This window comes from Ambystoma mexicanum, chromosome 10 (genome assembly GCF_040938575.1).
Source record: "Ambystoma mexicanum isolate Mex_15411 chromosome 10, UKY_AmexF1_1, whole genome shotgun sequence".
NCBI classification, from domain to species: Eukaryota; Metazoa; Chordata; class Amphibia; order Caudata; family Ambystomatidae; genus Ambystoma; species Ambystoma mexicanum.
In genome coordinates, this window is record NC_090932.1 from 1120518227 (window position 1) to 1120535228 (window position 17002).

At 42.4% G+C, this 17002-nt stretch overlaps 1 protein-coding gene across 21 annotated transcripts in view; it reads left to right on the forward strand.

Moving 5' to 3' along the window:
- Positions 1–17002, forward strand: part of CAMK2B (calcium/calmodulin dependent protein kinase II beta) — a 1630344-nt gene that overhangs the window by 717416 nt on the left and 895926 nt on the right. For all 21 annotated transcript variants that reach the window (XM_069618980.1, XM_069618981.1, XM_069618979.1 and 18 more), the window contains exon 5: positions 13712–13777. In XM_069618980.1, the coding sequence (XP_069475081.1) occupies positions 13712–13777 (66 nt within the window). The remainder of the gene's footprint in view (positions 1–13711; positions 13778–17002) is intronic.

Genomic DNA, 17002 nt, shown 5'->3' on the forward strand with positions numbered 1-17002 from the left:
ATGAGATTCAAATCTGCAGCTTTATCAATTATTCTTATAGAATGTCTTATATCTGTTTTTTTAACTGCAATATGGCAATCATTACATCAGCTGGAAATAAGTATAGATTTAGTACTAAGGAAAGCAGTAAACACATCAAAAGTAGAAGTTAGGTCTTGGATCCAATGAGAACTATATTCAGGTGAATTATATACAGTAAGAAAACATAGAGAGTAAATCCAAATTAAAGAGAGTAAAATGGAGTGTTCTTCTCTGCAAAAGAGTAAAAGGTATTCGACATTGCATCAATTAAGATAAAACTGTTTTGAAAACATTACAAACAAAACTGTTGTATAATCAGATGTATCTGGCTTCACATAATGTATTACACCTGTGGAAAATGTTCTCCCACACAATAACTTGTAGGCGTGTGATACACAGCTGCATCTTCATTATACATGGACACAGGGACTCTTATTAACTACTACAGATACAGCCCCAGATACTAGCTAGTTACATTGGGTATTAATAAATCAAGTCCCCCTCTCTGCCAGCATCACTCTTCGGCCTCTGCTTCCTACTGTTGCTGCCTGGCACTATGTGCAAGGATTGAAATTCAAATTGGATAAGCAGGAGCTCACAACAGCTCCTGGCTATCCAGCATTAATCAGCGACCGGGAGCTACAACTGTGGAACAAAAAGGTAGTACATAGTGTTCCGTAAATGGAACTTCCTCATATGATGCAAACATATATTTGTGTCCATTATTTATGACCCCATATGATTTAAATGTCATATAGAGGTGTCCTAATGTATTTTATTAGATTGTCCCAAACACAGAGTTAAATTTACATAGGTGTGTTTGTTTGCCATGAGTTGGTCCGGGGAGCCAAGAGTAACTCCTGGCAGCTGTTGGTGTCAAGATAACAAGGCTCTTCTAGGCTACAAGCAGGACCTAAACAGCTCCTAGCTCCCCTCAATTTCGAACCCTACATGTGTGTTTCACAGACTCTCGATCACATTTCTGTTCTAGCTCTTCTTCGCTTTGCTGCTCTGTTTCACCTATTTCTTTCTTTCTGTTGCACTGCCTCTCACTATTGAGCGTTTCTATTCCACCAGTTGTGGTCTAGTGATCTGTGTCTTTCTGCCTCTCCTGCCTCTTCATTCTATTTGAGCTGTTTCTCTCCTCTTTTGCTATCTCCATTGCTGTAATGCATCTATCTTTTGCTCCTTTCTCACTTTCTCTGCTGCAGCCTCTCCTCATTTTGATGAGTTTCTTCCAATGTCTCTTGTTACTGACCTTCCTTTCTCCTGTCTCACTGTTTCCATTTCATTCTCTCCCACCGGATACTGATTTGCAGTTCCTAATTATCATATCTTTCGATTTCCCCTTAGATCTGAATCTGCCCCTTACTCTTATTGCTGGTATTTGTGTCTATATCCTATTAATTTCCAACATTTTCTTACTGTCACTTTTTTGCTGCTCTCCCTCTGGTCATTCTTTCTCTTATTCTTGCTCAACCTGCGATTTTGTCATGCTTATCACATTCTTTGTTGTTCGATCTGCCCCCCTTTGCTGCCTTGTTGCCATATATCTCTCAGGTCTGGAATTGCTCTTCCTTCCTTTTTCTTCTAATTGGATTTTGCCATAGCACTAATACATATTCAAAAATCTGACAATGCATACTTCAGCACTGAGCTTGAACAATGTGTGCAAACCTGCTTTTGAGAGTTAGGCTGGAAATTACAGAAGTAGAGGCAGCCCTACAGATAAGGGATGTATTGGCCACTTTAACTCCCTGAAACTAGGCAAATACTCCCAAAAAATATAATAGGGAGTAACAATACTCACAACAAAAAATAGGAAACAGACCTTGTGCCTCTGCTTTCACCTACACAACTCGATGGATATGTTTGGAGTAGTAGTGCATGCAGTACCACAGGAAGAAACTAGTGTTATAACTGCCTTATTAGAAGAAGTAAACATGTATCGTTTAATGTGCATGCATAAATCGGTGCAAAGAAATAATTATTACTAAATAAAATAATTTTTCCAGTTAATACATTTTTCCCACTTATAAAATACTCTCATTGTGAATTCGAATTACATTTTTACTCCCTAAAACATCATTTTATCCCAACTTTAAAAAATAGAGTGTAAAATAGTCCCACTTCCAAATCTTATCTGGAGCGCTGAATGGAGTTATGTCTCAGCAGATGCTGCACTTGTTTCCATGGAGATGTTTTACATGCACTGTATGCCATTATATGTATAGCAGCCCAGATAAGCCGTGTGAGTTCTAAAGCATTTCACTGTTCTGTTGATATGTGGAAAGCTCAGTCAGTTATGTTACAATTCAAACCTGCTTTCTGCTTCTAAACACATATCTCTGCTGCTGACACATTAACTCACTGAGCTTGCCATAAGACTGGAATCAGCATGTTAAACATTGAACTACACAGCCGGATTATTAACCCACTGAGCTAAATGTCCTAAAAGGTGGTTTACTCAGAAGGACCTGCAGGGTTCATAGTGCCATTGAAGGCTTTCCTAACGTGACTGAATGGGCTATTCTACACATGAATCAGGTGGTTTTATAATGAGACAGGTGCCTTTAAAAGTTGCTAGATTTTTGGCAGTGTCACTCACTAATCAAACATAGGGGAGGCAGAATCTAGGAAAAGTGCAATATTGAGAGCAGGATGGCTTTAAGTCTAACAGCAATTCAGTCTTCTCACATTGGTGCCCTGTGTCCGTCATAACTTCTCAGGAGAGTGGAGGGAAGAGCTCAGACACTATTCTTGTTCAGTACTTTAGCTCCCTACTGAAACTACTAACACATGTTGATACTTTATCATTACAACACATCTGATGGGAATTAAGTAACTGTCCCAAAACGTAGCAGTCCTGCTATGAAATGTGGCTGTGATGCCTCTAAACATACGTCAGCCCTGTTGCGAATAGTTGGGCTTTCCCCTATGGAAAGGGTTTGCGAGTTCTGCTGAGAAATGAGTGTGATGTGCCTAAAAATATAGAACTATTGAGCAGTATGATCAGTCTCACAAAAAATATGTTCATCACCGCTGAGAAGTGTTGACCCTGACCCATTAAAAGAATATCAACTAGTCGTGTTGGGAAGGGGTGCTACGGAAGGAGTGGTTTAAGTTCAGATCACATCCCCAACTATTAATTTAACAACATTGCAAACCTGAGCAAAACATGCCGCTACTGCAGGGCTGCCTCTATAAAAGCCAAGTAAAATAACAGTGAAAAACAAAACAAAAATGCATTCCTCTCTTAAGACACAATTTTGCACACAGTCTTCCAAATCAGATTAAATAAAAATAACAATTCTAATAATATTCCCCAATGTGCCACAAAGAAATGGGAAAAAACATATTAGGGATGCTACATGTTTGAATAACACTGTAACACAGAAAATACAAGCCGTTGAACAAAGTAAAAAAGTTTACTAATTCACTTCCAAGCGCCACACATAATCTCCCCATCAAAATGATTGAACAGTAGACAACTTTTCAAACGCTAAAAGTATTATTTAAATAATTGTCAACAGAGGAGAATGTTAAATAAGCAGAGCATGACTCATCCCAACTAGCTCTCTGAAGTGTATTAATTACTTATAGGGGTGCTGCCAAGTATAGCCTGTGTAAATCAAACACGTGGAAAAATGAAAGGTGTCGCATTCGCAAGACTTAAGTGTGTAAAAGGGCCTAATTTGCGCGGTATCTGGAGGGCTGAATTTAAAATTGCAAGAAGTGCCTAAGCAAATAAATTGCATGTGTGTTCTGCCAATCACACCATCAACCCAAACAGATTGGTCAGTTCACTTGCCTTTCTTGACAGGGGTGAGTTAGTAGTTTTCTTGTTAGTTGTGTGTACTTTTAGTTTGCTGAACATGTTGTATGCTTATAGACCCTTGATTGAGCATTTCATTATTTTCGTACCACAGTACTATTGTTGGTTGGGATTCTTTCTCGCCATCGCACACCCCTACTGAAGAGCATAGCCTGCCCTCTGCTTGTGCTATTTTAAAAGGCGAAGGAACTATCCCATTCAGGCTATTTCTGTTACACCTTTGTGGTGAGGATCACTGCTAGTTTGGTAGTGGTGTAGCTGATTAGGGCACTTTAGCCAGTACTCATCCCAGTTCTCCTGCAGAGCAGTAGTAATTTTGTCACACTACCAAACAGGGCTCATCATTGCGAAATGCAGAAAAAAGACAACATATTTCTATCCCTCTGTCAGGGATTGAAATACTATTGCAGGTGTTCCACTTAATAAAATGCATGAATGGGTCAGAAATGTTCCAAACAGGTCACTGGGAATTAATTTGTTTTGTGCCAATCGAAAAGTGCAATCTGTTTGTGAATTTGATATTTAATTTGCAGTCAGGCGCAGTTTCTCAATGGGGCAGGAGGCATCTACAGATGTGGCTTTATGTACTCACATTAGATTCCCTTGTTGAATTTGGCACAACTATTTTAGTGCAAGTGATAGAATATAGCAAACAGACAATAGAGCTCAATGCGCACAGTTTTTCCATTTACGATCAAGAGCTCTGGTTGTGCCAATCCTGGAATCCTCCTCAATTGTTGTGAAAAATAATAGCAAAGAAGATGTCCTATATTTTGACGTGGAGACAGTAATGATAAAATGTGTGTTTGGCATTTTAAACCGCGAACGATGAAGTCATAATCTACAGATAACTTGTAATTACTGCAGTGACTATTTCAAATGTGCAATTCGCCATAACATAACAATGAACATTTCTTTTGAAAATTAAGCCTCAACACCTCTTCAATTACTCTAGCCTGCCAGAGTAAATTACTTGAAATGCATAATTGTATTCATGACAGCAACTGAGTCTGGCCACTTGTAGACGAGGACCAAGTATGACAACACAAGATATGTATGGGGCAGCAAGTCTGTGACTGTGTGCACAAGGAACATTTTGAATGTCTCTATGTGATTAGCAGAACACTTCCTGCTATATATATATGTAACATTCTAAGCTATTTCATTTGCAGTACTCTTCCTGCCAAATATCTGTAACATACTAAAATGCAGCAAGCACCTAGACACCCAAGGATTAAGCGCGCTATACAAATGTATACACAAATAAATAAAAATAAATGTTGTGTGGTGTGTCATGGCAGTTGTAAATAGTCCGACAAATACTATGTCCACGGGGTGCCTCCTTCGATTGTATTATTTGCATGTAGCAGTAGAAGGGTTCCCGTGCGTTTCACTGCAGTGAATCTATATTTCCCCTCGTGACTGCTCTTTCCTCTTGTAAGAAAAGCAAGCCTCTTCACTGGAATGCACATTCTGTCCACAGCAGATAGGCTTCCAGACTGCCACACATACATAGTTCAAGAAACCCCATGCCTACACTCCGGTTCAGAGTTTCTGTGTGGGGAATCTGTAAACAATGAGACAGATGCAGTGGAAACAACAGAAACAAGGTCATTTAGTAAAAAGGCAGTAGGAAGTAGAAAGTTGCATGCAGCAAACGGCTTTAAGTGGGCCGTGGCTATCCCGGGCAGAGCCCAGGCAGGCTCCGAATAATGGTCCTAAGACGGGGCCCTGCCGGGGCTCACTAGTGTCCCCTGGTAGCCCCAGCCGATGAGGCTGCTAGAGGCTCGGGCTTTTTTCTCTAAAGCAAGCCTAAAGCTCTCGCTAATGCGCAAAGGATTTTGGCTTTCGAAAAAAAGGCCTTTTCTACCTAATGGTGGTATCAGCACCTGCAAAGCATCCCTTTAACCAAGAGATGCCAGTGAGCTGGTGCCACAATTATGGAAGAAAAGGTGAGGCTGCTGAAAGCCAATGCCTTTTTTTCTAAAGTCTGAATCTCTCAATTCATTCGCGGGTGCTTCAGTGTTTAGGAAAAAAAGGCTTAGGCTTCCAGTGGCCTCACCTTTTCATCCTTAATGGTTGGATTGGTTGCTCGCCAGACATCCCTTTAACAAAGAGAGGCAGCGATCACCCCAGCGTGATCGCTGCCTCTCATAGTTAAAGGAATTTCTGGTAAGGGGCAGTGCCACCATTAAGGCTGAAAGCATTTGGTGCTCTCCCCCTCCAGGCATCCCTTTTATATAACAGATGCAGGGATCATGACCCTTGCACCCTTGGGTGCAAGGCTGATGTTCCCTATAAAGGGATGCCTGGTAGGGGTTGGCGCCACCATTAAAGAAGAAAATGGGTGGTGTGGACCCCCACTAGGCACCCCTTTAGTTAAGAGATGCAGAGATCAGCACCCTCTCCCGTTATGGGAGAGGGTGCTGATCTCTGCAAAGAGCTGCCTGGCGGGGGTGCCAGTAGCCCAATAAGCAGGGGTTTCTTAAGGGGCATGGCCTAATGGGCCGCCACCCATAACCGCCATTAGGCTACACCCACTTGATGGGGCCCGACTGATTTTACCATGCCACTTAAGGCACTGGCAGTGAACCAACAACGTTAACACCTATGTGCTGTTGAGTCTGTTGCATTCAATTCTGCATGCAAACGTTTACAAAACATAGTGGGAAATAAAAGACAAAAAACAGGTGAAATCGTCTTTACTCTTTCATTACTATGGAATCTGCCTGCTTTTAGCAGGTACTAAATGGATGCTGATACCATAGGAATCCATTTGTTTTGCATCTGCATTAAAATCTCATGTAGGCGTAAAATCAATTGCACTTTGAGCAGAGAAGCAAAACATGGCGGAAACATTAATTCCGCTTCGTGCCCCTTCTTTGCGTACAGAGGGAAGGAATATTTCCCAGAGTGGTAAACTAAGATCTAAATGCGTTATGCTTTGCTTTCATGCTTTGCTTTACCATTCCACCCAGTATAAAATGACCACCAAAGAATCCATTAAGTTTACACCTGCATGAAAATCCGGTGCAAGCATTAAACCAGAAGGCATTTGAAGTAGGAGGAATACATTGAAGATCCCCTGGAGTCTAAAAGTAAGATTTAAAAAATTATACTCCTTGCTTTTACTTCTTACTTTTGTACACTTCCCCATGTAAAATGACCCCAAGAGATTTGTTTCTGAGGTTTTCTTCTGCATCCATCCCTTAGAGAATGAGAGTGAGAGTGTCTACAGTCAGAACCGAGTCTGCCTGGAAGACCTCCTAGGGGTTCCCTGTGTTTCCTATGCCTATAATTAGTCTCATGGTTACTCCACCTATCTGAATGGACCAAGTCTTCATTTCTCACCTTGTGAGCGGTGTGAGAAACTGGAAGCACTGGATCAATAGTATCTCTTTCTAACTTTCGTTCAATGAGACACATCACTGCTCCTGTGATTGTATTATCAGACGCACAGCTCCAGTTTTTAACCAGCTATTCTGTGGCAAGTCTGACATCCTTCTATGCCTTGGATTAAATCGCTCCCACGTTCAGACATACCAAGACATACCAATCCGAACACTCGGTCAAAAGATTGTATTTCACCCAGAGCATAAATGTGCATGGGTGTATTTTTTAAAGTGAGTTGACTGTGTTAAGTAATCGAGGCACCATCATGCTACCTCAATGATGCTAACTGCATTCTACTAACATGAATCACCCCTTGCACTCAGCAAGTCCAAAATCGTAATTTTGACATTAACATTTCCTCAAACGTTGACTCTTTTAATATTTTCATACTTTCTTCAAATGGCTCTCTCTCCCTCCAGGAAATATGCGTGCTCCCGTTCTTTCACTGAACAGCCAAACCCGTGTTATCAAGCGCTATACAAAAATAAGTTATTGCTATCATTATGCTAGTAACAGATGAGCAATATTGGGCCTAAAAGCCCATTATACCTCTGCAATATAGTGCATTGTAAACAAAACATTTTGCAACGTTAGCCTGTGTGAGTTCTTGAACCTTGCCCCATTGCACCAACCACGTTTTTTTAATTCACTTCTAGCAGTTTGCTTTTACCCAAATGATGCTGAATAATTCCTTTTCCCTGACAATCTGATAAAGGGTTTAGAACTTCAAGTGCAGAGTTTATGAACATTTTACAGAACATCTTTGCATTGCTGTACCCAGCTCTGGTAAGCACAGCTGAGCCGCTAACTCAGCTTTACCTCCTTGGTTTCCCTTACCCGCTCTAGCCTTCTCCCTCTTCCGCTGCCTCCCCTTCTCAGTTACCGCTTCTCATCTTTCCCCTTGCCTGCCACCGGATTCGTCAACGTGCAGCCCACATGACCAGAAGGAACTCGGAACACCGGAGTGCCTTCTCGGGGCACAAGAATCTCCCAATCCTTTTACAGAACATCTCTGCATTGCTGCACCTCGCTCTGCTAAGCACAGCTGTCTCTCTAACTCGGCTTCCCCTTGTTGTTTTCCTGAACCCCTTCTAGACTTCTCCCTCTTCTACCGCCTTCCCTTCTTAGTTCCCGCCTCTCACCTCTCCCCTTGCCAGACCCTCCAGCCCACGTGACCAGAAGGAACTTGGAGCACCTGAGTGCCTTCTCGGCGCACAGGAATCTCCCTGTCCTTTTACAGAACATCTTTGCAGTGCTGCACCTCGCTCTGGTAAGCAGAGCTGAGTCTCTAAGTAGGCTTTCCCTCCATGGTTGCCCCCTAACCCGCTCTAGCCTTCTCCGTCTTCTACCGCCTCTCCTTCTCAGTTCCCGCCTCTCGCCTCTCCCCTGGCCTGCCCCTGTCCCTGTATTGGTCGACATGCAGCCCACATGACCAGAAGGAACTTGATTTCACAAGATCCCCCAAGGCAGCCTGCCCGGGCAGCAAGCAAAGGGCTAGAGGCAAAGGGCAGCTCCTTAGGGCAGCTCCCATCCCCTGTTTGCACTGGAAGCCTGACGAAAAACACTCTAAAGCTACAAGCAGGTGGGGTGGCCAGGGCTGGGAGTACAGCCATCACTGTGCCTCTAAAGCCATGCTACTTCTACTCTACTACCACCTACTTCTAACATTGTGTTGAATTCTACTGTGCTCAGAAATTGCAATTGTGTCGAACCCTGCTGCGCCTAGCTAGCCATCACCAATCTCTCTACACTGTCGTCCGCTACTGCTCATTTCTCACTGCACTCACAGTCATACATTGTGGCAGCTTTAAAACTTGCTATGCTCAAAGGTCTAGCGTCTGCTGATGCTTTCCACTGTTTATACCTTGCTCGGTTCAGAAGCCAAACATTGTGACTGCTTTAAATACTGCAGTGATCAGATGTTTAGCTGCTATTGATCCTTATCACTATAAAGCTGACTCTGACTCTCAGGTTTCGTTACTGTATTGACCCCTGCCACTGCTTAAATCTTGCTGTGCTCAGAGGTTTAGCTACTGTTAATTCTTGCATCTGTTTGAATCTTGTTGCATTCACGTTGCACATTGACATTGCTTTAAATCTCGCTATGCTCAGAGGTTTTAGTTACTGTTGATTCCTGCCACTGTTCAAATCTTGTTCCATTCAGAGGTTGCCCATTGACATTGCTTCAAATCTTTTGCAGTGCTTTGAGGTTCAAGTTGTTGTTGATTCCTGCCACTGTTTAAATCTTGCTGCATTGAACGTTACAAATTGAGTCTGTTCTAAATCTTGCTGCGCTCAATGGTTTTAGTTGCTGTTGGCTCCTGCTACTATTTGAATCTAGTTGCGTTCATGCTACACATTGACACTGCTTTAAATTTTTCAGCGCTCAGAGGCTTAAGCTGCTGTTAATTCCTGCCACTGTTTGAATCTTGCTGAATGCAGATATCACAGATTGTGATAGCTTTAAATCCTGCTGCGCTCAGAGGTTTTAGTTCTATTGATTACAGCCACTGGTTAAATCTGGCGCTGCCTAGAAGTTAGTTACTGATGATACCTACCACTGTCTAAATCCTGCTGCGCCAGACATTTCAGCCACCAGGTGAAATCTAGCCACTGCTTAATGCTTGCTGCGCCCAGAGGTTTTGTTACTGTGTCAGCCCATGCCAGTGCTTACTTCGTTGACTCCTGCCCTGTTTGAATCCTACTGCGCTCAGAGGTTTTAGTTGCTGCTGATGCCTGCCTTTGTTTCTAAACCTTGCTGCATTCAGAAGTTACACACTGTGATTGCTTTAAACATTGGGACTGCTATAAATCTTGCTCCGCTCAGAGGTGTAGCTACTGCTGACTCCTGCCATTGTTTGAATCTTGCTGCGCTCAGAGGTTAATTACTGTTGATCCCTACCACTGTTTAATCTTACTGCCCCCAAGAGACTCAGCTACTGTGCGGATCCTAGCCTCTGTTCAAATCTTGCTGGGCTCAAAGGTTCGGCTACTGTGTTGATTCTGTCCACCGTTTAAATCCTGATGTGCTCAGAGGTTGACTACCATTGATTCCTACTACTGTTCAAATCTTGCTGTGCCCAGAGAGCAATAACCATTAATTCCAGCCACTGTTTCAATCCTGCTGTGTCCGAGGTTCAGCTATTGCAAACTCCTGCCACTGTTCAAATCTTGCTGCAATCAGAGGTTTAGCTATTGTTCACTCCTGCCACTGTTTAAAATCTCCCTGTGCTCAGAGATCTAGACACTGCTGATCCCTGATCCCCTGCCAAAATCTTACTGCACCCTGAGTGTTTGTTGCTTCCACACCATCATCCTCGCAAAAGCACAGAAGTAGCTGCCTACACCGACACAAGGTTAAAGCTCCCTCGCTACAGAGGTAAGGTTATATAATGCTGCATTCCCCCCACAGCTCGCTCCCCCACCCACAACAAACACGCCACCAGACTCAGATTGTACCCATCGCTGTTACGCTCAATTACATCGCAGCACACGTCTCCCCACAGTGCAACTCTAACAGAATCCTGCTTACACCTTGCAACGTTACAACCCTAGCACTGGACCAACACAAAGCGGTTGTAAAATCTGTGTACCCAACACTAGCGCGAAGCCCAGCCTCCACAGAGAGGCATTCACAACTGTAAAGCAGTATTGGGCGACCACAAGGAGGCTTTCGCCACTCTGAACCCAATACAACCAGCCACAAATCCAACCTCTGCTGACAGTCCATCACCACTGTGAATACATTGCACTGACAAGGAGCTGAATTACTCCAGGCCAACATCAACCACTACTAAAAAACGTGAAGAAACCTAAGATCAAGTCACAACCTCCAAATCGAAATGAAACAATATGAAAAAAGGAAATTCAGAGGAACCGCAAACTCATCGCCATTCTATGGAACACAATCCCGAAGGAAATAAGAACAACATAAGACCAACTTACCTTCAGAAAATGACTAGAACCTTGGCTATTCAACTCAAAATGATTAACATTAAATGGGCACTGCCAGTGATAGCAAGGGGAACCAACGATAACCCGATGACAGCACAAACTCCGGAATAAAACTAAATCAACACACCAACAACTAACTCTATCCGCTCCTGACTCCTCTCCAGCACACCCCACACTTACCTCACAGGACCTAACGAATCAACCTAATTACACAATCCACACATCCACCATGAAACTAACTGCTGCAAACAAACATCCAAATCACTGGACGTTGCCCTTCCACAATAACTCCAGTGTGCACAATCCAAACAAAGCAGACTTGCACACAACGCCAGTTCCTCCTGGTTCTACAAGCACCAACAGAAAAGCACAACCTCTATCCTGCTCCCTCTTCCTCCACTAATCTAGCCAACCCATTTTCTTGCAGAACCAGTGAGCTCCTGGAGACCATGCCAATGGTAACGGTGCATGGTATAAGACAACCTAACATAACATCTCTTCAATGTACCTGTAGCAAAGGTGTTTTATTATGGAGCAAATCACTCAGTCACTACGTATTTCTGCAATGCCATGGTAAGCAGCATTCACAATTATATTTATAATAATTAAACCCTCCCCAATATGCAAGCATTTAATTGTACACAGTGCCTGCCATGCTCGCATTGCAGGCGGTATGTGCAATGGATCCCTATGGGGTCCGCCTGCTTTATGCTACTACATACAGCCTGCAGACTCCATAGGGATCTCGAGCATTTGGTTCCATGTGTTAAAATCGCAGCAAAAATGGCAGTTTACACAAACAATTGCAGCAAAAAGGCAGTGCTTTTGCCACCGCAATACATGTAAAGGATGCGGAGGACACCCCTGCAACTCCCAGACCCATTATCATTTAATGGGGGTGGGGGACAGCCCCGCAACCCCCGCTCCCCTTAAATGGTATAATGGGGTACACCTTTACTGGGTCAAAACACAGAATTTTTTGCTGCGATTTATTTGTAAAAGCAACATTTTTGCAGCGATTTTATTACTACATACTGAACATTTGCACCGACATGAAAATCCATGCTGGTGCAAAATGCTGAAGCATTTGTATCACAGAGAGGAACAAGCTCTCTGAAGCATTAGTTGTGATCCGCCCCTCCTGCCGTATATTGAAAAGGAGCTCTGGCGTGACTGGAAGGTGTTACAGCCTTACTCAGGGCTTTTACGCCTTCTATTCACGTTACGGCTCAGTGGAAGCTCCTCTGCGGCTCAGTGGAAGCTCCTCTGCGTTTTCACGATTTCCACAAAGACACCATATGTGAATAACGAGCGTACATAGATTAGCAATGGAAATTGTATGCATTTTTCTGTCATTTTCAGAACAGGATGGGTGAAACTGCGATGAGGCCAGTTTCAAATATAGGTTTAATTGCACGAACAATAGATGACTACATTGGCTATTCAAAGCGATTGATGGCCTTCAAAATAAGTGACAGAAAATTGGGAAAATATGCTGAGTAGGGTGAGCTCATTCACTGATGACGTTATTTACACTGGCTGGAAAGTTGCTGATGACAAAATATTTATACACATGGCCTCTTGAACACGGATGATTGAGACATGTGAATATTCAGGGTATTGGTAATTTAGGTTCATGCTCCCAAAACTCAGCATTTTAAGTTTACATTAAAAATCATAAGTGATCATTTTAACTACATGATAATGTCAATTAATGATTGTATTTAAGTGCCACATTCTCAGACATCTGGTCTTGATTCAATGTAGTGATGCGCCAGAATTACAAATGCTCTAATGGGGTCTTTCTTCCAAATCATAAACCCTGAACCCATTTGGATTTCAGATTGTATGCCAACGGACGTATGTTTATGGACTTTTGAATGTTTACTTTCCGAATTCACCCCGTACCTTGATGACATTGCTTACAAGTTAGCTTGTAGATGCATTGATTTGCCCTACAGTACACAGTTTGTTCAAATAGGGAGAACACAATTATCACCTTGGTTTTCTGGTTCCCCAGTCTTCATATTAGTCACTTAGCCATAACCCATGCTTCATGATATCAGGAGCTGCTACTAAAGTTGTAAAAAAAAGGGTGGCATGGTATTGTTTACAAAAAAAATGTTTTTTTCAAACCGTAGAATGTAAGCGTCCCCTCGTGAGGGAAATGGCATGGAGTTAGAGGGAAAATGACATATGGGAAGAGACACCCAGCTTGCAGCAATCCTTTGGTGTATACCCATCCATTTATGGCCATGCAAATCCACCTGTGTATTCCTACCCACTCCCCACTTATCCCTCCCCAAAACACTCCCTGTGGGGTGTCTTCTTTATCTAACTAACGTGACCCTGCTTATTCGCTCCCACTAAATATTTGTATACAACTATGTACTTGGTGCACCTGTGAGCTCCTCCCCATTCACATTGTTCTGGGTTCTGTGTCATTCTTCATGCTCATACTCAGGCACATGGCACTGCAGTGTCTGAAAATCTCTCTGTTTTTCTTAGGGTGACTGGTGGGGAGCTGTTTGAAGATATTGTCGCCAGGGAATATTACAGTGAGGCGGATGCAAGGTGAGTAGAAGACCCAATCTACCTTTCCTACCACCACTTCAGCTCCTCCTCCTTCCACCCATTCTCCATTGCCTCTGCCCTTCCCCATATCCTCTCATTCAGCCTCACCATGTGCTTCTGATGTTACCCTAAGCCGACTCAAGTGCTGTGTCTGTGGAACATACTCTCATCATTAATGGCAAGAAGGTCAGGATTAAACACCACGCCACCTAGCGTTCAGAATGTAAGGTGGTCAGTGTTCTCTCTTCTCAAAAGAGATTTCAGAGAGAAGCTTATACAAAAAGAAATTTGCGTGTGAGGTTGTGAGCCAGCTGCCACAAGAGTTCCTCTTCCATGATTACTACCAAAAAGCCGCTGAGAGATTCTGCGCTTTGTGACTTTGTTAGGAATGATCACAGATAAAAAAAGACACCCTCATTAGTTGTGTGATTTCAGGGACAGTGTTCTGCCACATTGAGATGCACTGGAAGATTTGACTCTCTAAATAAGTCTATGTCCGGGGTTAACCTGTCCTCCTCTATCTTGGTGTCCATAATTTAAAGTGACATAATAAAACATCAAGTGAGCACAATAGAATATTATAAAACAATACTGAAAAATAGGTAAGAATTCCTGTTGCACTGATCTCGTACCTTGCAATTCATAATTGATTCTGTATCATATTTAGGCTATGCAGCTATGCTTCACATGCTCTGCGTACCTTTTCCTTTGACCACTTTTTTTGATTTTAGTTCATTCTTTAGAATTTCTTCTACTCCATAATTTTAAGACAAATATAATTTGGCCCAGAAAAAGCAACACACATGTATTAGAATGTAGAGATAAGTCCATGACTGGCCAAAAAACATGATATGTGTCATCACTCAAACAGCCAGGCATTATTTTCTCTTGCGTTTTAATCCTTCATGTTAGAAATATTCAAAATATAAATTTTCTACACTGTTAGTACACAACTTCATGTTTCTGAATTGGACTTATGTAAACAATCCCCAAGCCCCTTACTTCAATTATTTTATAGTTCCTTGAGCTTTATTATCATATTTCTGTCTCATAATTGTTCTTTCTTTTTAAGCTCACATTTGTTGTCGCTCATAAACGAGCAGACATATGTGTGGAGGAAGAAGACCTTGGTTTGGTTATTAAGATTTGGAACCGGGACAACTATGCTTTAAGTTTTTGTTTCTGCATTTGAGAAACAGTGTGACCTTGCAAACTCACTTTACTTACCTACCCCTTCATTCCCACAACTACATATCAGAGCTTTTTTGAAGCAATGCATTTCATCTCATCTGGATCACGGATGTATGGCTATATCTGAGTGTAGAACATAGCTGGTCCTAAGAAACCCTTACGAATATAGTGTTAAGTGCCAAAAAATCGAGTTAATATGTTTTGTTCAAGATCACACAAGGTGTGAGAATGGAGATTGCTCACTCTTTTTTTCAATTTCATCTCTAAATTCAGTGTCCTAAATACTGGATTTCACACTCTTACCCAAATAGTGGTGTTCCAGACCCTCCTATTTTTTATGTGCTGTTTCACAATAAAATTGATAATTGAACAATAAATAAAATAAATAAATAAGTTCGTTTTGGATGTTTAGTACCCAGAAATGTTGCACGTTTTAAGATTACATTCTGTTCTCCCATATAAAGAATTGTGTTGCTTGACGATCCAACCAGCATGGTAAATTTGATCAGGTTGTGTCACAGAGAAGCTACCCTCTGAGTAAATCAGAAACCGCCCCGCCCCACGCCAAAACAAGCAAACAAAGTTTGCTTAATATGATTTGCCGTTTTGTTCAATAATATGCAATTCTTTATAACAAGGGGAGAAAGGGCGGGTAACGGTTAGCTCTCCTGATTTACAGTAGGAATGAGACAAAATACTAGGGTTCCAAAATATTAGTGGCCATGGCAGTAACATTGATCTGTAAAATTCATCAATTCCTAATTTGAAGCAAAGAACACAGACAAAGCATTCAGGCTCACTTCTCTTTGAGGCACCGATCTATAAATTAGCAAAACTGGAACCAATCTATAAATTAGCATAACTAGGAAATGAAACTTCCCATAACTATACCATTAATTGAGTTGTTTAGGGAATAGTACCTTATGGTGCACATTTGTGCTTGTTGGGAAATTTGATTCTGATCATATTCGTAAGAGTTAAGTCTTATCCAATTTTGTATTCAATTCGTTTATACAAAATACTGCTTTTTACTTATCATTCCTGTAAATTAACTTTGACACATTTTCCAGTGAGCACCTATCTGCCCCATAATGTAATCTTCTTTGTGCATCCTAATTCTCCTGGGTGTTGGCTGAATACCTTTACTTACCCTTGTACTTGTATGGCCAATAGAAACATACAACCTGTGCCAGCATGCCCGAGGCTTGTCTGCCTCCCCCCTCTCCTCATGATTAATAGGTTCTTACAAAAATTCTCAACTTGAAATGCCTTATATTCTGTGTATATTGATCTAGCGCACTGATCAGTAGAGTTGGTGGCTTTTGATCGATACCTTTATTTCGAGTGGATTGTGTCCTCCAAAGTATTCCTCATCTTAGATGTATTCCATCCAGCTTTAGCTTCTTTGGAAAAAAAAATCAGCAGAGGGCTCCGTGCGTCGATGTCGTCGAGTCGATGGTCCCTTTAAGGCCTCCGTCGAGGGTGACATCATCGGGTGTATAAGTAGCACTTGCATTGCCCATTGGCCTCAGTTCCGTTTTTCCGCAGTATACGTTGCTACAGAGATTCGTTGCGCGCCTCGAGTTCTGTGAGAATAGCAAATAATACGAATATGTCCTCGTCATCGACGCTGACCACGACCCCGAGATTGGGTTTCAAAAAGTGCAAGTCGTGCGGTTCAAAAATGTCGATCACAGACCCGCACCGAGAGTGTTTGTGGTGCCTTGGAGAAGGCCACAACATGGAGGCCTGAACGAAGTGTCAGGCGATGAAGGGGAAGACCTCGCGAGAGAGGAGGGGAAAACTACAGGTAGGTCACAAATCCGACCGTAAAGCCTCGAGTCGAGGTCCCGTGAGGAGAAATCTCCTTGACGCGAAAGGCATCGAACCAGGTCCCGAAGCGATTCCCATCACTCGGCGTCTTCGACGAAAAAATCGAAGTAACAATGCCACAGGTCCCCCTCCTCCTCGGACGAATCCCCATAAAGGATGAAATGTCCCACTAAACATTCATCAGGAGAACATGACAGTCCA